The 22918-nt window shown below is 37.7% G+C and overlaps 1 protein-coding gene across 1 annotated transcript; it reads left to right on the top strand.

Moving 5' to 3' along the window:
- The first annotated feature begins 3755 nt into the window (after window positions 1-3755).
- Window positions 3756-17067, top strand: ccnj (cyclin J). The gene is made up of 5 exons (XM_063072099.1): window positions 3756-3827; window positions 8756-8966; window positions 13605-13904; window positions 16410-16569; window positions 16665-17067. Exons 1-5 carry the CDS (start codon window positions 3759-3761, stop codon window positions 17065-17067), a joined length of 1143 nt encoding a protein of 380 aa, XP_062928169.1. The 5' UTR covers window positions 3756-3758.
- The last annotated feature ends 5851 nt before the right edge of the window (window positions 17068-22918 follow it).

Genomic DNA, 22918 nt, shown 5'->3' with positions numbered 1-22918 from the left:
ATTTATTAATCTCTAATGATATTATCACTAATTTTATAGATTGCCATATAATAGCAATATCCTATTTTTATAATCATTTGCTGACATAGTTGTTTACAAATTTGCAAGCAGCTTATTAAATCAATTATTATTTAGAGTCTTTCACTAAGACTTCAATTGTTTATGTAAAGTGTTCTATCAACCAGCACCACAGTGGTCTGCTTCAATAAAATTTCAACAATGTCTCTTCTGTATATCTTTAGGGAACAAAGGTGGACATGAAATATCTTACTACTTTTATCATTATACAATTGCATAAACAGTTGTTTGCAGATAACCTAAATGCTGATCTGTGAAACATAACCACAGCAACATCCTCAATATTTTACCTTGGTTAATATGTATTAGGAAATCATCTCTGTCCAATCAAAGGACAGACAGCATACCTCATAATCCATTTGACCACTCCAAATGGTAATCTACCCATATGATATTACAAAATTCTATCAAGTTGTCCAACTCCCCATGTTTCTGTTTTGGGCTTGCAAGATGCCCCAAGTTGGAGTCAATTTTAGAAAGTGTTTTCTCCAGAAAACTTTGTCTTTAAGTAGCCCATATAAAAATAAATATTACATAGATTTGTACAGTGAATAAAATCTTAAATTTAACTATAAGAAGGACAACAAGACATTTATATATGGCGTGTTTTAATATAAAAAGCCATAGAAAACCCAGCACCTGGATCTCAGAAACATTCTTTGTGAATACCCTATATAAAATTCTGATAACTCATTAATATACTAATGAAAAGTACTTCTGCCTACTTGGATTTAGATTTAAATCCTCCAGTGCACAAATTTGCAATTCATCATTGGCCTTAATCTTTCTGCTTTGTTGATAACTACATTAATTGTGACAGTGCATTAATAACAATGGATTTTTTTTGGATTAAGCTACTGTATATATGCATTTTGTATGTGTTACTCAGATTTCCAGCATCTGCAGAGTTTCTCATCTGTATATATGCATAAATGCTCTACGTGCTGGAAGCTGGTATCGTTATTAATCAAGATGTTGTAACCTCTTGGGTTGCAATTTCTGGAAGTGGTCAAGAACTTCCAGAGCAGTAGAATTCTCTGGGGATTATTCTTGCAAATGCGAATCCACCTACCAGAAGCAAAGCCAGCATTACCGTCCATCCCTAGTTGCTGCCTTCCTAAATTCATTGCAGTTTTTCAGTTGAAGATCCATCATACTGCTACTGGATAGGAATTCTGGGATTTACTTCCGGTGATGATCCAATGATGATGAATGAACTATTCATTTTCAAGCAACACACATAAAAGTTGCTGGTGAACGCAGCAGGCCAGGTAGCATCTCTAGGAAGAGGTACAGTCGATGTTTCGGGCCGAGACCTTTCAACAGGACTAACTGAAAGAAGAGCTAGTAAGAGATTTGAAAGTGGGAGGGGGAAGGGGAGATCTGAAATGATAGGAGAAAGCAGGAGGGGGAGGGATGGAGCCAAGAGCTGGACAGTTGATTGACAAAAGGGATATGAGAGGATAATGGGACAGGAGGCCCAGGGAGAAAGAAAAGGGGGAGGGGGGAAGCCCAGAGGATGGGCAAGGGGTATAGTGAGAGGAAGAGAGGGAGAAAAAGAAAGTGTGAATATACATAAATATATAACAGATGGGGTACAAGGGAGAGGTGGGGCATTAGCGGAAGTTTGAGAAGTCAGTGTTCATGCCATCAGGTTGGAGGATACTCAGACGGAATATAAGGCGTTTTTCAAGACAAGATTGCAGGCAAAGTGTTCCTGTGTGCCTGCAATCCTTGTCCTAATCGGTGATATAGAGTGAAGGTTTGCAAGGTGTCATAAAAGCAACCTTGGCAACTAACAGTGGATTTTGTGGATGCTGCACACTAGAAGAAAGAAGGGAATATTCTGGGGAGTAAATCAGCTGCCATGCACATGCTACTTTATCCTGCATGTGTCAATGTTCTTGAGATATGCTCACAACCACGTAAATGGATTTATGAAGATTATGAAGTGTCTTTTTAAATTGTGTGAAGTGTTTAATGACTGCCATTGGATTCCTGTATTCTGACTGTAGTGATGCAGCTTTTGAAGTGATTTCAAAGTCAATGATAATCCTTGGGATGTTGTTGCTTGTGGACTCCGTGAAGATAATTCCATTGACTGTCAACTCTATATGATTAGATTCTTCTCCCACGTTGGAAATGGTCATTACCTGAGATCTTTGTGGCAAAGGTGCTACTTGCCATTTACCAGGCCAAGCCTGAAATGGAAGCTTGGTCTTTTTCTTTGCAGGCAGGGGCTGCTTCATGTTGTAAATGCAATTGAACATTGCAATAATTGAAGAACATCCCTACCAACACAATGAGCTGCTTCAGAAATGTCCAGACCTCCGATGGTTAACTTCCAACTGCAGCCACCTTTCTACCACTGAAGCCACATTTTCATTTCATTGATTTCCGAATTTATGTATAGGTGTTATCATTTATTTAAGTGCTATAGCTCTGTTATCACTGAGCTACTGCGTTTTTTATTCTTGTTTGCTTGCACCTTTGCATGACTAATCATGTTAAACATTCTCTTCTTATTTTGCTAAGTGTTCTTTGTCGCTTTTTGTGTTTTTTTGGTCTATATTGTGATCTCTATGCTGGGCTAATTTGTGTTTGTTTTCTCTCTTTGATCGTCTCTGATATTCACTCTCTCTAATAAACGATGTGCCTTTGATCTCCCCGTGTACCTCCTGATGCTCCTTGCGTTTCATTGCTCTACCCCCACGGCAGGTCTTCTGTAACTGCAGCACTTGTATTCTGTTCTATTGTTACCACATGGATGTACCATGGAATGATCAGTCTGTAAGGCACGCACACATTTTTTCCACCGTAATTTGTCGCATTGTACAATAATAAACCAATGCCAAGAAGCAGCGGACTTCTTCAGGACAGTGACGACTGTCACGTCGCACAGAAACTGATTAACTGGAATGAAATTCAATCCCGTAAATATTCCATGAAGGATCACGACATCTGACTCTTGAGCAGGTGAAGTGAGAATATGTTAGACGTGATCTTCCCCACCCCAACCCCGATTCAGAATTTGAGGACTTCCGAATCAAAGCCGATCCGGGAACAGTAACTTTATAAATGACATCCGTTGCGGTAATGAGTGGGAAACTCTAAATAACGTTCAGCGTGAAAGATAAATTTCCAACAGTGTTCGTGCTTTAAAGAACGACAGTTCATTTCCGGGAAGCTATGGCCATTCAATTCTCGTATAAAATAAACAAATAAAAACAATTAATAAATAAAAGCAAATCAGATCGCAGGGAAACAACGTCCCGGAAGTATTCCTGTCGCCAAAGAATTGGTACATTTCGCTGTGGAACCGATACTTCCTGCTACTGTTCTCTTCCCAGTTGACTCCGAGACTCCAAGGTGTCTTGAAACCGAAAATCTACTCTGTTGTCATCAGCGCGGAGACACATACATACAACTTCCAGCTGAAGAATGATTCTGCAATCGCATTTGAAACTGGCTATTAGGGAGGTTGGACATTTCTCAGCAGAAGATGCCAGGTTTGTCGGGTGAGTAGTAACAATTGATTGGCGTTAATTTGTTGGGTTGATAAGGGCAGACGGAAGTTGTGAGTTGTTCAGTCTGAATGCCGAAGAGATGGTGTGTGTTTTCCGATAGGCTATTTGCTCCTTCTTCCTCGCTAAGAAGTTGAATGAGAATTGCTGTGCCTGATGGAGCTGGAGGACCAGTGGTGGAAAGGACGGGTCGCTACCGATATCCACCAGGCTCTTCGCATCAAGGTACATCGCTACATGAAAAATGTTACATTCTGTAATATATTCTCTGTAGATTACTGTTACCTGCGAGAGGTGGAAGTCGATCTTAACTTCCAAGAAATAACTTTGTAAAAGCTGACTTCTTACCGTACTTTGTAAGGGCTACTGCGTAATTTTCCTCTATCGATATGACAGGACGCGAGAATCCGCTGTAGGTTTACTTTAAATAACACGCTTCCAGTTGGTAATTTCGTGTTTTTATATATATCGCTTACACTTTTAGGATGAATAACTTTGAGTATTTTACTTTAAAAGTGAAGCTATAATTTACTCATTGATTAAAGTTGGCCGAGAGCAGCTGAGAATTCGTTCCATTGTTCGTGAATGTATATTTCACTCATCAATCAAGTGTGCTTAATCGCTGGCATTTGTTGGTGTGTAGCCTTTTAAATTCCTGATCTTCTTAACAACAAAATTTTAGCGCAGATCTACATTCCTGCCGGAACAACATTTAACTGATACAAAAAGTTGGAAATATTCAGGCTAAAGCATCAGTGATCTGAAATCTTAGCTGCAATTTTAACCACAGATGCTACTTGATCAACATTCTTTTCGGTCTTTACTGTTTACTGTCAACGGCACTCCCTTATGTATTTAAATAAGAAAAAACGTTTAGAGTTATACCATTTTACAGAAAATAAATATCCATTTGGAAGTTTAATCTTTCTCATTGTACATCAACCAAACAGGCAAACGTTTTAAATGGTGGGAACATATCTAATTCTAAAGAAAACAGCTTTTATGCAGAAGGCTTTGATTGCTACAAACAATGGTAGCAATTACTTTGTGAAATTCTACATCCTGGACTGGCTTATAACATTGACTATGTTTACTGTCAAAATACTTCAGGATTGAATTAAGAGGTTGATTGTATGAAATAAATAACTTCTACATTTATTGTGTAACCTGACTATTGTCCCCTTTAAGATTTTAATCTCCAATAGAGAAAAGAAATCATGATCAGAATTTGCACAAGATGGAATTATTTGCTTGACATATACAGTAGGTTTAATTTAAAATGCATCACATTTCCATAACCTACTACTCTACAAGAAGATGCATTGAAGTCTGTGACAGTCTGATGTGGTTAGCTACGTGACATTTTTTGTAACTAAATTTGCAAAATGATAAATTATTGAATAGTTTTTGTAGGCTACTTGCTCACTCTATGTAACTTGGTAGGTAAAGTGAAGGAAGTGACTCAAGATCTGATTCAGAATTAAATAAATTAAATCCAATCCACTTGGAATGTATAGTACATTTTCCCACCCCAATACTTGTGGTATTGTACAGGATGTAACAAGATCAAATTTGGAAAGTCTCAAATTACAAACTTGTATTAAAGTTACACACTCATGCATGATGGCTTAAAACTAATAACAATCAGAAGTATTTATTCTCTGTATTATGTTAAGTGAAACTATCTTTATAAGAAGTATTCCTCTGTATTTAAACATTTTAATTGTTTTTAAATCGACAAATACAAATCTTCTGCTGCAGTTAATCTGAATGGCAAAGATTTTGGATGGAGCAGGAATATGCTGTCCATACTAATTCAATTAAGATCTATTTGTCTTTAACTTGCGATCAGTTCTCTGGCCTTATCTTGATCCTTCACAATTGGGAGTAAGCATAGAATGTTATTCCTCAAATGTTTGTTCTCAACTTTGACTACCTTTTATTTGTTTTGTTGAGTACTTGCAGCTGCTGTTTCATGGAGCTCCTCTTGTAAAGTGAGGTGATTAATTAAGCTATTTAATTCAGATTCCACCTCTGTAGGTTTAGTTTTCAACTTTGATGGAAATCAATGACATTTGCACCAGGTTGTTGCAATGCAACCACAAGGGAATGATAGGTATTTGAGGGGAAATAAAACTAGCAGGTATGTGGAGAAAGAAATTGAGTATTATCTGATGTTTTTTCTTCAGAAGACCTTTTTTCTTTATGTTCTAGTATTCTGTTGCTACGTAATGATTAATGAGGTTAATTTTCTGGAAATAAAGTCCTATGCATCGTACACTTTAATTACATGTAGGTGTCAGTTATTTTTCTCTTAAAGCATCAATAACTGTCTATTTTTCAAAGCAGGGGATGTTTATCATGCCGGTCTTTATATGCTCTAACAATGTGTTTGTCCCATACTTCCTTCTTCTTGACAGATATATTGCCAGGCCCCCAGTAATTTGCTTAAGTAGTCTGTATTTAAATATGAGTACTGACATGGAGAGAATCATTGTCACATATCAATTGGTGTCCATAAGGACTTTCCAGCTGTAGTCAAGGAATAGCAAAGAAAAGGTTGCTGTTTGCCTCCTTTTTTTTGTTTTCTTTTACCAAAGCGATTTGGAGCAAAATGGTTTCTTTTGTCTGTCACAGCCCGTGGATCAAATTTGGAACGGTGTTGGTTTATATTGGCTTAGTACACTTTGCAGCATTTATATGCTCTGCCTTAGAAGATAATGCATAGAAGTATAAATCCCACACATTTACCTGTGAAAGTGGTATCGGACATGCGATTATTTTCCTTTTACACTATTTGTCCACTGTACTGGTACTGGTCGATTATAATGGTACAGGGGTCATTTGGAACCACATTTTAATTTACCATGGAGAGCTCTGACTGCTAAAACGTGTTTCTTTTCCTGCCTTAAAGCATTCTCAACTGGTCAAACCAAAAAATGGTATCAAGTAATGGCAGTACCAGGATTCTGCCTGGATTGGAGAACATGCCTTAAAAGGAAAGGTTGAGTGAGCTGGGGCTTTTCTCGCTGGAGAAGAGGTGACTTGATAGATGTGTACAAGATGATAAAAGACACAGACATAGTTTTCCCCAGTGTGGATATAGCTACTATGACAGGGCATAATGTTAAGGTCATTCAAGGGAAGTATGGGGGGATGTAACCTCAGAGGTAGCTTCTTTTCCACAGAGAGTGGTAACTGTGAAGCATGCTGCCGGGGGTGGTAGTAAAGGTAGAAACATGAGGGACATGGGTGAAAGGAAAATGGAGAGATATATGGAAAGGAAGGGGTAGATTGATCTTGGAGTAGGTTTACGATGGAACTGGTGATGCCCAGCAACTACTTATTGGTGGCAAAAAAAAATAAAACTAAGAAAGCTACTAAATGCCTTTTTTTTACTTTAATATTTTTTTTGCTCAGCATAACAAAACTTTCAATTTCCAGATACACTTACATTTACATTTATTCCCCCCACAGATATCAGCTATCAGAACACTTTCGTCAAAATATAGACATCACCCCAACATCCTATATAAAAGCCCTTATTATTATAGCAGACAGGTTTACATCTACATACTGCAGAAAAGGTTGCCATGTTTTATGAAAACTATTTGTTTTTGGGTGTACCATACATGTCAAAAAGTCCAAAGGAATGTATTCCATGATTAATTTATGCCAACCAAAAAGTCCAGAGGCCTTATCGGATATCCAACAAAGTAAAATGTTCTTCCAAGCACAAAAAGTCAGGATGTTAAAAAGTTTTTTCTGATGTGCATTAATAATATGACTGCTGGGTAAGCCTAAGAGAAAAGACACTGGGTCCAGTTCAAGCTCCGTCTTCAGAATCTTTTCCATTTCACCCAAAATATCACTCCAGTATGCATGAAGTTTGGGACAAGTCCAAAAATAGTGGGTGAAAGTTCCAGTAGTTACTTTACAATTAGAACACATTGGAGAAACCCCCATCTTAAACTTCGAGAGACAATCTGGAGTCAGATGGGCTCTATGCAGAATTTTGAGTTGCAATGCTTTAGTTCTATTACAAACTGAAATTGTCTTTGCATTATCACAGATGTCTTCCCATGCTTCAGCTGTAATTTCTACTCCCAGCTCTTCCCCCCCCCCCCCCCCCCAGACCTTTCCCAGATGCTCAGCCTCTCCACAAGAACATTCCCTCAGGATGCTGTAAAAAGTACTGATGGAGACTTCACCCTTAAAACAAAGCACCCTCTTTTCTACGTCAGAACTATAGAAATCAGTTAACAATGTTTTTTTTCTGTATAATCTCTAAATGCCTTTTTAATATTTTATTAATGACAATTAACGCTAACAATGGAGAGGCGAGCGGAGATACAGGTGAGAAATGGTCGAGTAAAGCGGAAGTGAGAGGTGGCAAAGGCATAGGGAAGGCATGATTGAGGTGAGCCCAAGGCAGAGGCGTGGTCAAAGCATCCCCAAGAGTAAGTAAAGTCCTGATGTCCAATTGATTTTTAAGAGCTGGGCTGAACTGGAAAGGCCAGGTATGGGCCGAATTGTGGCAGCGGGATTCAGATCCTAAAGAGGTCCAAGAGCGAGGAACAACCCGATGTTTTGGCCAGTTTGAGCTCTGGGCCAAATTTAAGAAGATCAGGGTGTTGGGACCGGAGGCGAGGGCTAGTTCTACCCATTTCTGCATGATTCTGCTTTCTGCTCCGCAATGTTTACTCAGCTCTCTGCTGAACTGAAGGTGTGGCCTGCTCCAGCTGTAGTAATGCCTGGCTTCATGTAAAACTTCAGTTCTGAAGCTGTTTGTTTGCTTTTGGTGTTCGCATTGTTTTTTACTTTTTCTCTGTGCATTGGGTGTTTTAACAGTTTTTTTGATGATGGGTTCTTTTGAGGTTTCTTTGTTTTGTGGCTGCCTGTAAGGAGAAAAATCTCAGGGTTGTATAATGTATACATACTTCAATAATAAATTTACTTTGAAAAGATCAATACAAAACAATGGGCCAAAGGGCCTTCCCTGTTCTATGATGTAGAATGCAAATCTCTATTTAATGAAGGCAAGTTGCCTCAAATGTGTAACTTTTTCTTACTAAGCAATTCACACATTTTAAAACTGTTGAGCTTTAATTGATCTTGTCATCATTATTCTAATTCTATTCTATTCTATTCAGGAGCTGAAACTACTTCCCTACAAGTGTCGGTCCCCTCAGCTGAATGTCAGACGATATTTTGCAGATTTTCTTGCAATCATCAGCAATCATTTTCATCTTTGCCCCACTGCTCGTCATCTGGCTGTTTATCTTCTAGACTTGTTCATGGACCGCTATGATATTTCTGTGCAGCAGTTACATCTGGTGGCACTCTCCTGTTTACTTTTAGCAAGTAAGTACACTGATGTGCATAGAACATCTAAGTAGTTTTTGTGAAAAGCAAGTTGGTTTTCCAGATGCTTTCATATTTTTGGAAGATTTGTTTGGCAGTATTACTACTGGACACAAGAAAACTGAATCTTTCAACTTGTGTTTTTGATTCATTTGTTTTCAGTCAACTAACATTTATAAGAGAAGATCTGCATGATTATCATTCCACATTCACAGTATATGCCAAAAATATAATTACTGGCTGAAGTAGCACTTAAACACCAATTACTTGTTCACTGATTTGGTTTTGTCGGAATGACTCCACTCCAGATCTTAAAACAGCTTTGGTCCAGACCTTCATTTATGCCATAAAAACACCAATAAACATCCATACCAGAAAAGTATCAAGCAATGACTATGTTAAATCTTGTCTCTGTTCTGGAATTACTTGTCCAAGCTAATTCCAACAGCACTTCCCAAACATGGATCTCTGTGGACCTCTGATACACTGAAGATGAACTCTTGATCTCCCAGTCATGATTCTTGCATCTTATTTGTCTACATGGATTGTACTTTCTCTGACTATAATTGTATTCTGCATTTTTTAAAATTTTAATTATCTTGGGATGGCATGCAAAAATAGTCGTGTCTTCCACTGTATCTTGGTGCATGCAACAATAATAAACCAATTAGCATCAAGGAAGTCAAAAGCAATGGGTGCAAGGGATCACCAACAGTTGCAGGTTCCCTGTTGTGTTGCATGCCATCTATCACAGAAATGCATGCTACTCTCTTGTTGCTGGATCTAATTCCTGGAACTCTACAGTGGGAGTTTCTTCATTAGAAGGTGACTGTTCATGAGGGTGGTTCTCCAGTCACCATCTCAGAGGTAATTAGAGATGTATAATAAATAGTGGAATTAACAATGTTAGCAACTGCATAAATTAATAAATGCATTTTTTTAATCTTCGAAAGCTAATAGGTAATGAATGGTCAAAATTAGTTTTTGGAGTAGGCAAATTCACTGAATGGGTTTCTATTCTAATTTTTGTCCTTAATCTACAATGTGAACTTTGATGGCTAGTAATAATTCAAAACTGGCTCAGAGGTTGGACGTAGTACACCTTTTTCTGGTTTTTATAATTGGATAACAACATTTAAAGAATCTTGCCCTATCATTGACTGCCTTTACAGCTGGATATAGACCTGATTGGTCTCCACACATAGGACAATCTTAGGAAGAAGGTCCTTCAGGTGCTCGGTTCCTCATCACTCTTTGTTTTGGAACTCCATCCAGGAGTGTGGTGCAGGTTGTTTCACTGATAAGTTGGTAGGCTTAGTTCCCATTGTATTAAACAGATGCAGCACACATACATTTTTCCCTTGAATGCTTTTAGGAACTATTGGCAAAAACTCCTTTTCCAGAAGTTCTCCATCATTTGTGTGCCAGTTACTATTGGCCTGAGAGCAAAGTTCCACTGCTGTGGTATTTATAAACTGGCGATTGTTAAAAGGCTTGACTGTGATGATGTGTGTTACTTGTGCCAGGGTACCCACCCCCTGGCCTCCCCTTACAGCCATTGTATGTAGAATTTAGGACAGTACAGTAAGCCTAAATGGCCTAAATATAAATGACCTGGATGGAATGTACATGAATATGTTAGTAAATTTGCGGATGATACAAAAATTGTGGTGTTGGGGAAAGCATAAAGAACTAGCAAATAATACAGTAGGATGTAGATCATTTGTAGATATGGGCAGAGATATAGCCTAAAGTGTTATGCTGAACCAATTAAATTAGTGATCAAATGGCCAACTAAACTAATCCTTTCTGCCTACACAATGTTCATATCCTTCCATTTCCCTGACATTCATGTGCTTATACAATTAGGACATTTAAGGGATGGTTATATCAGTATTTACCAGCACCCCAAGCAATGAATTCCAGGCACCACCACTCTTTGTGTGAGGGGGGGAAAAAACTTACCCCTTCCTTCTTTGAAATCCCCCCACCCCACCTTAAATGCATGTCCACTCCAGTATTAGACATTTCATCCCTGGGACAAAGATACTGTCTCTACTCTACCTATGCCTCTTATAAGATCTCCTCTCAGCCTCTGCCACTTCAGAGAAAACAACACAAGTTTATCCAACTTCTTATTATAATATATGCTCTCTAATGCAGACTCCATCCCTTCTGCACCCTCAACATCCTTCCTATAATGGGGCAACCAGAATTGTATGCAATACTTCAGATGCAGTCTAACTAGAGTTTTATAAAACTGCAACACAACTTCCTGAGTTTTGAACTCTACACCTTAACTAATAAACACAAGCATTTCATGTGCCTTCTTAATCACCCCATCTATCTGTGTAACCCCTTTCAGGGAGCTGTGAACTTGGACCCCACAATCCCTCCGCCCTTAGCAGTATACTCTGTCTCTGCGTTTGATCTACTGAAGTGCAACACTTCACATTTAGCTGGGTTAAACTCCATCTGCCATATCTCTACCCATATCTACAAATGATCTACATCCTACTGTATTATTTGCTAGTTCTCTATGCTTGCCCCAACACCACAATTTTTGTATCATCTGCAAATTTACTAACACATTCATGTACATTTCCATCCAGGTCACTTGTATACACACAACGAAGGTCCCAGTACAGATCCCTGCAGAACATCACTAATCCTAGACCACCAACTAGAATAAGTCTTTTCGACCACCACCCTCTGTCTTCTATGGGCAAGCCAGTTCTGAATCCAAACAGCCAATTCACCATGAATCCTATGCATCTCAGTCTTCTGGATGAGCCTCCCATGAGGGACCTTGTCAAAGGATTTTATAAAATCTATGTAGATAACATCCACAACTCTACCTTCATTGATCATTCTCATCACCTCATCAAAAAAGCTTCATCAAATTAGTAAAACATGACTTGCCCTGCACAAGGCTAGACCATAGTTTTTCAAATGCTCATAAATCTTATCCGTAAGAATTCTTTCCAGTAACTTCTCTACCACTGACATGAGAATCACTAGCCTATAACTTCCAAGATAATCCCTGGCTCCCTTCTTGAATAATGGAATTTTATATAGGCATCTGTTAGTCTCATGAGACCATGGACTTACACCTTGGAAGGTTTCCAGGGCGCAGGTCTGGGCAAGGTTGTATGGAAAACCAGCAGTTGCCCATGTTGCAAGTCTCCCCTCTCCACGACACTGATGTTGTCCAAGGGAAGGGCACTAGAACCCATACAGCTTGGCACTGGTGTCATCGCAGAGCAATGGTTAAGTGCCTTGTTCAAGGACACACACGCTGCCTCAGCCAAGGCTCGAACTAGCGACCTTCAAATCACTAGACGAACGTCTTAACCACTTGGCCACGCACCAACAGAATAATGGAATAACATTAGCTATTTCCAGTCCTCCGTGACTCAGCTGTGGCTAGAGAGGATATTAGTCAAGTTGCCAACAAGCTCTTCTCTTGCATCTCTCAATAACCTGGGGTATATCCTATCAGTCCCAGGTGATTTATAAAAATTAATGCTCTTTAAAAGACCCAAAACTACCTCCTACTTTGAAATGCCTGAGCACGTTAATACGCTTTGGCACTGATTTCCCTATCCTTCATGTCCTTCTCCTTGGTAAATACTGATGTAAAGTATTCATTAAGGACCTCGCCCACACCCACCACATCCAAGCAAATGCTCCCCACTTCATCCTTGAGAGGTCCTACCCTCACCCTAGTTATCCTATTGCTCTTGATGTATGTAGAGAATGTCTTGGGACTCTTTCTAATCCTACTTGCTGAGAATTTTTCATGGCCCCTCCTGACTTTCGTATCTCTCTCTTTGAGTATGGTTAATGCAGTTGAATTTCTGAATGGTTGTGACAACTCCCATCCTCCTTTTCAAATGTTAATGAATGAAGACTCGGTGGTGATAATTTCATTGAATATCAAAGAAAGGAACTTTTATAGAAACATAGAAAACATACTACAGGCCCTTCTGCCCACAAAGCTGTGCCGAACGTGTCCTTACTGCAGAACTACCAAGGCTTACCTATAGCCCTCTATTTTTCTCAGCTCCATGTATCCAACAAGGGGTCTCTTTTATATTCTAGTCCTCTTGAAATGAACACCAACACTGCACCCGTCCACCTCAGCACCAGCTGAACCTGCAACCTAAACTCTAGGGAATCCCACACAAGGACCCCCAAGTCCCCTTGCACCCGAGATTTTTTTATATATATATATATATATATATATACACACACACACACACACACACACACACACACACACACACACACACACACACACACACACACACTGCTGGAGGCCAGGCAGCATCAAGGAGACGATCACATTCTATGTTTCGGGCTGAAACCCTTTGGCAGGACCCAATCACAAAGAAGAGAAAATTGGCAGATGCCGGAAATCCAAGCAACACACGCAAAAACTTAGGACTTTATTGCCTGATACTTTTGTGTTGGTACTTTAAATTTGTTGATACTCAGCTGCAAATGCAATTGTTCTGTTGACTTAAAAAAAAAAGGTCATGAAATTTAAAATTATAACATTGATTAGTGTATTCACTCTGGTAAACCTTTAGCACTATAAATGTGACTAAGGTAAACTTGTTTTCTTTAATTCAGGCAAGTTTGAGGAAAAAGAGGATCGTGTACCCAAACTTGAGCAATTCAACCGCCTCAGTTGTATGACCAGTGTGAACTTGGTGTTAAACAAACAGACCTTGTTGCATATGGAGCTACTGTTACTGGAAACCTTTCAGTGGAATCTCTGCCTACCAACTGCTGCCCACTTCATTGACTACTACCTCTCCATTGCTGTCCACGAAACTGATCTTCATGATGGATGGCCTATGCTTTACTTTGAGAAGACCAAGTTGTACACTGAAAAGTACTCGGGCTACTTTCTAGAAGTGTCTTTACAGGGTATTTATTCTCCATGCAACTTTCGCCTCACCCAACTATCTCTTTGCCTGCATCACTGACTAATGAAATTTTTATGATGTTAGCATATTGCCATTTAGGGAGGGAAATTAGTGAACAAAAATGTTTCAGTACGTATATGGAACAATATACAAAATATCTTTGGTGAACGCAGCAGGCCAGGCAGCATCTAAAGGAAGAGGTACAGTCGACGTTTCAGGCCGAGATCCTTCGTCAGGACTAACTGAAGGAAGAGCTAGTAAGAGATTTGAGAGGGGGCGGGGGAGTCGAAAATGATAGGAGAAGACAGGAGGGGGAGGGATGGAGCCAAGAGCTGGACAGGTGATTGGCAAAAGGGATATAAGAGGATCATGGGACAGGAGGCCCAGGGAGAAGGAAAAGGGGGAGGGGGGGAAAACCCAGAGGATGGGCAAAGGTATAGTCAGAGGGAGAAAAAGGAGAGAGAGAGAAAGTTGCCAATCACCTGTCCAGCTCTTGGCTCCATCTCTCCTCCTCCTGTCGTCTCCTATCATTTTGGATCTCCCCCCCCCCCCACTTTCAAATCTCTTACTAGCTCTTCCTTCAGTTAGTCCTGACAAAGGGTCTCCACCCGAAACATGAACTGTATCTCTACCTAGAGATGCTGCCTGGCCTGCTGTGTTCACCAGCAACTTTGATGTGTGTTGCTTGAATTTCCAGCATCTGCAGAATTCCTCGTGTTTACAAAATATTTTTGTTCGCTTATGTATGCAAACCAATATGGTCTTCATGGGGGTGGCCATTCAGGGGAATTTGTAAATTTAGTTATTCCATCCCTTGCAAAATTGATATTTCTAGGTTGAATTTGTTTTTTAAGTAATGTTTTAATCCTTGCAGCATTATCTAAAATATAAAGCTATACTTAGCTATTCCTACTATATTAGTACTCTTTTTGATAGGATGAGCAAACCTGTTGTTGAGTTTCACTGCAGATAGATTGTCAATTAGGTGGTTGTAAAAACTAGAGGCTCTATCTATCATTTGCCATTCCCCTCTTGTTTACTGATATGAGGATCATTGCTCAAGTCCAACAGGCCAGTTAGCCCAACCATTGACAAAATATTGCAAAACAAAATTGAGTGACTAGCAATCAGTATTAGTTGGAAAAGTATGTGCACAATAGTTGTGCACAAAATTGATCTCACTCACTTTCAACAGTGTGATGTTCAAGCTTCATTAACAGGAGAACTGACAAGAGAATTACTGCACTCCTATTGGCTTTCAGGGTATCTTCTGTGCAATTCTGAACTAGGATTGGAGATGAGTTGAGGATATTTCTGCTCAGTGATGACAGAAGAAAATCCTGTCTTTTTTTTTAAGCACTTGGATACTTGTTTCAAAAGCTACAAGGTTCCAGTCCAGGACATGAAATGTGTTGTAAAACTACTTTGCTGCTATGGATGTGATTGGATGAATGGCCATGGTTTTCAATCTCTGATTGTAGTACATTGTACTACAATGTAACTTTATTGTAGTAATCATAAATCTCTGTAGTATATTGCAAGCAAAATTAATCTTTTTAAGATGTGAAATATTTATGCGTGCTGGATGATAGTGATATAATGGGCTAATTATTAAGCCTGCCATGAAGTATCAGAGTTCACAGTTATCCCATTATGAGAACAGGAGTATAGACATGCATGGTTACATCAGGAAATCTAGAAATAATTCCTATTTTTTTTTGTACAGCTTATTTTTCAATCTTCTCCATTATAATCTTCAGAAATCTGATCAGAAGAGAATTTTATTATTTAACAATAGTTTGGACTGTACATATTATTGGGTGATGGTTTTGTAGAAAACTTCTAACAGGAATGAGAAGATCACGATATTCCAATGCGTGTGTGTGTGTGTGTGTGTGTGTACTACAGTAGGAAAGTGGGAATACATTGGATGTTGGTACTTTTGACCTCCTACTCCACTGCTGGACTTGGCCCAGAGTTCAAGAACTGAAGCTTAGAGGTGCTGACTGTTGGCATAGCTAGTGTCACAAGCACAAGAAAATCACCAGATGCTGGAAATTCAAAGCAACGCACACAAAATGCTGGAGGAACTCAGCAGGCCAGGCAGCATCGATGGAGGATCTACATTTGTCCTCTGGGATTGCTCAAGGATAGTGTGGCTGTGTGTATTTTATCTGGGAGGAGGTGGCGGGTGCAGAAATTGCAGGGAACGACATGTATTGAGCCTGTCTGGCCCGAGATTCTATACCTGAAGTACTATTTATCTGCATTGCGTAGGCAGTGGTGAAGAGAGAAAAGTCAGTGACTCTAATTGAACTGAAACGTTATCTGTTTTGATCTCTCCACAGATGCTACTGAACTAGTTGGTTCTTCCCAGCATTTGTTAGATTTCAAGAGTTAACAGTAATTTGCTTTGGTTGATCAAACAATATTGGATGAAAGTGGACTGATGTAACATTAAACAAAACATGTGCTTTCAATGGAATTAATGGTTTTATATTTGCAGATCATGGCTTTCTAAATTATTTCCCTTCAGTAGTTGCTGCTGCTTGCATAGCAGCATCTCGTGCTGTTCTCAGACTTTCTCCTTTATGGCCTGTCCGGCTGCATCGTCTGACTGCTTATGCATGGGAAACGCTGTTACCTTGTGTTGAGCATCTGTTGATGTAAGTTCCAACTGGGTCTTGCAAAATTGAATGGTTGTCTAAAACTGCAATTGGTGTCTCTATACTCATCAGTTTTTTTTTATTGTTGATTATAGTGCTCACGACAATGACGTAAAAGAAGCCAGTAAACAGAAAGGTGGTCAATCAGTTTTGGAAATCGGACAGACAACTTTCTCAGCTCACTCCACAGTTTCCCCCCAAACCCGGAATGAGCTGCATGCTCCATCGTACTTGCACACAAACCTGCTGCAGTATTCCCTTCAACAGCCATTGCAACTGAATTGCCAAGGTACTTTTCCAACCGGGCAGATATCAAGATGCACAGTGCCACCACATCCTTCAAATATCCAGGCTAATCCTCCATCTCATGGACACATGCAAACTAATGCTGCAGTACCCTTAGCTACAAATGTAGAAGTTAAATCTTCTATTAATATTCCTTGTAATCAGGTCTATGAAATTAATGGTCACTTAAACCTGAATAGTAACATCCATTAAAAGCTAACTGCAATAATCCAATCCTGTTATTAAAATACAATACAAAATGTGAGATAAATTTTATTAACGTAATTATAATTTGAAAAGGCACTTATTTTCTATGTGTCAATTAAATTGTTTATTGCTTATTTTGTTGACATTGGGATTATTGAGCACAAATAATCACGAAATTAACTAAATTTGTGTATGGAGATTATTTCATTAAAATACAACTTCCATTTGATCTGGCAGTCAGTTGAAGTGAGACGGTGAAAGGCTGACAGATCAACAAGGCAGGATGCTAATTTGGAAGGCCTGATCCTTTACTTTGAATTAGCCCAGATTTCAAACAGATTATTAATGCTGCTCTCTCATGTACACCTTTACTAAATAATAACTAATTTCAATTTTATAGCAGCTTTTTCTGGTGTAGTCATTATTTCTGTCACAAAGGTTGAATGTTAATTGATTGTGTGTGTATTGTTATCTTTTTTATAAATATATTGACACCTAAAGAAGGGGAAACCACTTTCAATAACTGATACCTACCTCATTAGTTATATTTTATTTGTATCTGCATAATCAGAGTCAGGATTGATGAAGTAGAGCAATGTAAGAGCATGTTCAACTTCGATGTTAAATGGCAACTTTTCTCTCCTGTTTCAAATATGATGGATGGTTTGTGTAATGTGTAACCCTGTTCTAATTAAGTTTCATATTTTTCAGATGCTTAAATCCATTTCTTTTTTTATAGATTAAAAACTTAAAGCTATTGCAAATACTTCACCTACTATTAAACCCAAGTTCAGAAGTTTGCTAAACTTATTTACTTTTGTTTTGGCAACTCCTATGTTCTGTAGATAAATCTGAATGCTCATATTGTAATCCTTAAGCACCAATTCTTTTGCTATTTTTGAAGGAAGTGAATTTTAATCTTAATCATTAACGGAACAATATTTTTTTCAAAGATTAAGCCATACTTTGTCAATCAAAGTGGTATAAATGCAATCTTTGGGTTACTAGAATAGCATATCAATGGAATAAATATTTTTTATGTCACCATAACAAGAATCCCAGAATGGGGAACTGGGTACTATGCAATTCTGCAGTTGTTTCTGGTTTTTAATTAAAATACTTTCCACTGGATTCATTCACATTTCTTCTTGGCTAATACCTTTAAAATATTTATGATTTTAATGTAGAATATAATGGGGATGGTTTGTAAGTTGGGAATAAAATAATGACCGCAATAAGTGCATAAAATGCACTTACAATTGTAGATTATCTAGGATTTGATGAACAAAGGCTAAAATAACTTTCTTAAAAAGAAATATTTTATGTGAGAAATTCGGGGACTAAACGCCGACAAATTTCTTGGACTACGTGGCTCACAGGCTAATAAAAAGGATAGTTGAAGAAAGCAGGTCTTTAAAAAAACTTTAAAGTCATATTCAAAATTTTATTGTAGAATGTGCATACCGTATGTCAACAAAAAATATCCAATTTGCATTGTGTAACACAAACTGAATTGCTGTGACTGAAACATTTCATTGATTTGAAGGTAAAAAATATAAAACTGCCATTGAAAGATGGAAAGGAAGCATGTGGGCGTCTGGAGCTTGGGTAGACTTGCATCATCTGTCAAGGAAAAATGTGGGAAACAGTTATGAAATAAATGGTGTTGAAGGCAGTGTCAGCAGACTTTTTGTAAGGGATCTCATTTTTTACAATTTAATAACTTTTGAGGGTGAAACTAGCAGGGTCCGAAAGGGGCAGTGGTATAGCAAGATTTGATAAAAGGTTTTTGAGTACCACACAAAAGATTACTAAATGAAATGAGAACTATAAGATAGTACAAACTTATGGCTCGGTTTATGAGCAAAATATCAAATGTACCATTACTCAAGCTGGGTGTCATATGTTATGCACAATTTCTGTTAATCATTTTGATAAATAGAGAATCTAAGTACCCAAGCATGTTAATAATACAAGGTTAGATGGGCAGTTGACATGGGAGGAAGATGCAGAATGAAAACGGATTATTAAGTCATTAAAAATTGGAAGAGGTGAAACATGTTAGTCATTCTCATCGAACAAAATAACCCGCATAACATTTTAAATGGTGGGTCTATAATCACTAGCATTCAGGGGAGATCTCATTGAAATAGTTGATTATGGGAAGGAATGTCAGGGCAAATGTTGAAAGGCTTTTTCCTCTGGAAAGAGAGCCACGCCATAAGTGGTTGATCATTGAGAAATGAAAGGAGAAAATAGTCGAGGGAGTTTGAATCTTTGAAATTATATAAAAGCATTAATAATTCTCTTTGAGTTTATTAACTGCACAGAGATTATGGGATGTTTAAGAGAAATGGCTATGAGTTCAGATTTTGATAACAGCAGGAATATAGATTTGTGATTAAAAAAATAAGCCACAATGCCACTAAATTATGAAGCTGTTCAATCAGCTACAGAACAGAAAGTAGAGTTCAATGCTCTTAAAATTGAGTATAATACAGGTTGAGCACAGATTTTCCAGAAACTGATAGTTCGGCACCTCTTTTAATTCAGATGAAATTACAAGACCCAAGTATTGCTCACTTTTCATGATACGTCTATTAGATGAGGTGAATGCTGGTGATTTTGTAGACCTTTATTAAAGAATTTGGCACGAAGAATGTCCTTTGGTTCATTGCTCAAGGGTGGGAGAAGATAGACCCTTGAACACTAAAGAATGGCTGACATAAGTCGTGGAATACCTTGATGTTTGGTAACGCGCCTGAAGAAAAGCTGGACGATGATTTTACAGGATTTTGCGTATCAAAGGATAAAGTTGCTGTTCATGATTTGCTTGTGTATGTAAAAAGTGTTACAGGACCTGCTTTCAAAGATAGAGCAAGTAGTTTAAATGAAGAAAGTCTACATGAGTAGATGATTGTCGACGATGAAACACGTGTTGTGCATCACCTTATGGACTTGGAAATGATAGACAGTGTCCTGAATGCTGATAAAAACACTGCAAGTAATGAAGATGGTAGCGATGATGCTGAAACTGAAAGATTTACTGTCGATAAGTTAATTGAGTTGTGTGATTTTATCAAAGGGTTAGAGAAATGCACCTTCATGGCAGGACAAGAGCTAAATGAAGTTTTATTTGATGCAAGAAAAATTACACAGAGAGATCAAAACACATGAAATAACTTCACCTGGATGAAATGTTTAAATAGATAACTAAGAAGCAACATTCTTTGTAAGCACATAATTAATAAACTTACATTTATTTTTTTTATTTAATAAGCCATTTTAAGCTTCTATCGTCCATTTTTGCCATTATTATTGCATGACCTCTTTAAATCCGGCAAAAACATTAATTCGGTAAGGCTCAGGAACCAAGGGTGCTGGAAAATCAGTGGTCAACCTGTATGATATTTCAGCAACAAAATAATACATTCTATGTGAAACCTCATTACATGGCTTCACTTTAATGTTAACAAACTATTAGACTATCTATAATGTATTTATAAGTTTTGCGATACCAGATTATTTTTTTTAAATTTAAATACAATTTTGCTGTGTGTTAAAATTCTTCACAAATGTGTTATGTTTCTGATTCTTGATACATTTGCTTAAAACAAATTTAAAAGCTGATAATAACTTTATACAACCAAAATGTAAATATGTAATAATGACTACAAAAGATCTCCAAAACTCTAGTTTTAGGGTAACTATACTTCCTTCTCAACAACAAGCACCCCACACATTTATTTACATAGATCAAAATACAATAAATTATTTTTGGAAAAGTCTACATGAGGTCACTCTTTTATTTAATTTTGCAACCTTTTCAAAACCGTACTATTTACTAAAAAAAATCCTTCAAAGTAATCTGATATGAAAAAAGGAAGGTAACGTGTAAATTAAACAATTTGTAATCACTTATTTATTTTTTTTTAAACTTGGAGAAAGAATCTTATATAAGAACTGATGGGTCTACAGATGAAATGGTGAAGTACCTCCCCTCCATGGTCACCGAAGGATTAGCTCTGTAATGAAAGTTCGTGTGAGTTTGTTATACAAAATGAACCTTTGAGGCAACAAAGTAAACTAATGGAGATACAAAGGACTGCAGATGTTGTATCTGGAATGAAAAAAAACAAGCACGTAGATGAACTTAGCAGGTCAAGCAGCATCAGTGGAGGTGGTGGTTAATGTTTTAGATCAAGACTCTGCATCAGGATGAAGTAAAATTAATGAGTATGATATGATTGATGTGTATTTTTAAAGGCACTAAACAAACTATTACACAGAATAGACTTGTTAGCTAAATTAAAGCAATGGAATTGATGGGAAAATGGCCATATGTATATGAAATTAGCAGACATAAAATAACTACAGTACAGATTTTTTTGGAATAGAACAGAATGTATATTTTTGCATAAATGGCATGTATTGGAATCTATTGCACTTTTTGATATGATCTAGATGCGTATGCTGGGAATAATTTCAAAGTTTACTGATGATTCAAAACTCAGTCATGCAGTAAAATATGAAAAGGACACCATGTTTCACAAAAGGATGTTGGCTCTCTAGTGAAATAAACAGACACTGGACAAATGAAATTTAACATCAAAATTTAAAGAGATTATTTTTGATAAGTATAGGTCTGCAAGAGGACTTTGAAGAGGTCGCTCTGAAATAAAGATTTCTCTGCAAAAGGGGTTTCTCAATTGTATAAAATGTTGGAAAGACCAATGTGAAGCCTTTATGGAATTCATTGCCATGTACTCATATCCATTATAATTCATTCTGGATTTCATCAAACAGTTTTTCTTCTCTTTGGATAAAAATAGTCAGATTTACCACGATGTTGAACAGATCAAAGTTGGTGTAAAATTGATCTACAGCCACTTAGCATAAATAATTGCATGCAAGAATAAGCTAATTAAATATTGCTTCAATGAGGATAGGCTCTCTTTAATTTTTCTTGAATAATTCAAGTGCCACCTAATTTTAATTTTTGCAAGTCCTCACTTTCCAAATCACTTAAATGACATATATAGTATGATTACTTCTGGATCAAGAGATAATTTAGAGCAATTTCCATAGTACCTCACCAATCTTGCTCAACTAACTGTAATTTTTTTTTCCCAATACAAAATTAATGCCCTTTACTTTGAAGAGTTACATACCAACTGGGATAAAATGTTAAATATTTGACATAATGTTCATGAGTAAATTCAATATGACAATATTGTGCATGAGAGCAAAGATTTTTATTCACCATATCTCATGGGTCTCTATTTCACTATTTTTTAGCTGCTCAAGAGAGTTACCAAACAGAATCAAGTGGTTGCCTATAGGTTGAATAGGAAATTCCTAAGGGTAACAATTCTGGCTTGAATTGTTAAGGTAGTTAGGTGCACAGGCACTGATGTTCAGGGAGAAGACACTACCGTGGTACAAGCTATGCTTCAGATAGGGAAATGCCTGTTCGAAGTCAGTCATCTCAGCTTGGAACTCACTAAAAAACCCAAGCAAATGACTGATTAAACAGCAAACCTGTATGTTTAATTATGTTACTGTTGGATCTGGAGATGATGTTGTCCAGAGGGTTTCTCAGAAGTAAAGAGGTACAAATCTTATGGTTATAGCCATTTTATTCAGTGTTCATCATAGTACAAACTAAAGAGAGTCAGTCTGTACAAGCAAACAAGGCAAAGAAGTGACAATAAGTATAACTAAGGAATCTGAGTACTGCTTTCCTTTTATACTGCAATCTAGTCTGAACCACTTTAGGTAAGAACACAAAATACTCTGCAGATGCTGGGGTCAAAGCAACACTCACAACACGCTGGAGGAACTCAGCAGGTCAGGC

Source organism: Mobula hypostoma, chromosome 19, assembly GCF_963921235.1.
Source record: "Mobula hypostoma chromosome 19, sMobHyp1.1, whole genome shotgun sequence".
Taxonomy (NCBI): domain Eukaryota; kingdom Metazoa; phylum Chordata; class Chondrichthyes; order Myliobatiformes; family Myliobatidae; genus Mobula; species Mobula hypostoma.
Note: the sequence above shows the minus strand (reverse complement) of the source record. Positions and strands in the feature narration are given on the sequence as shown.

What these genes read in the sequence shown, in the direction of transcription:
- ccnj (XM_063072099.1), top strand. Translation starts at nt 3,759, where the DNA reads ATGGAGCTGGAGGACCAGTGGTGGAAAGGACGGGTCGCTACCGATATC. An exon ending in CTCCTGTTTACTTTTAGCAA is followed by an intron (nt 8,967 to 13,604) that starts GTAAGTACACTG and finishes TCTTTAATTCAG; the next exon opens with GCAAGTTTGAGGAAAAAGAG. An exon ending in TCTAGAAGTGTCTTTACAGG is followed by an intron (nt 13,905 to 16,409) that starts GTATTTATTCTC and finishes TTATATTTGCAG; the next exon opens with ATCATGGCTTTCTAAATTAT.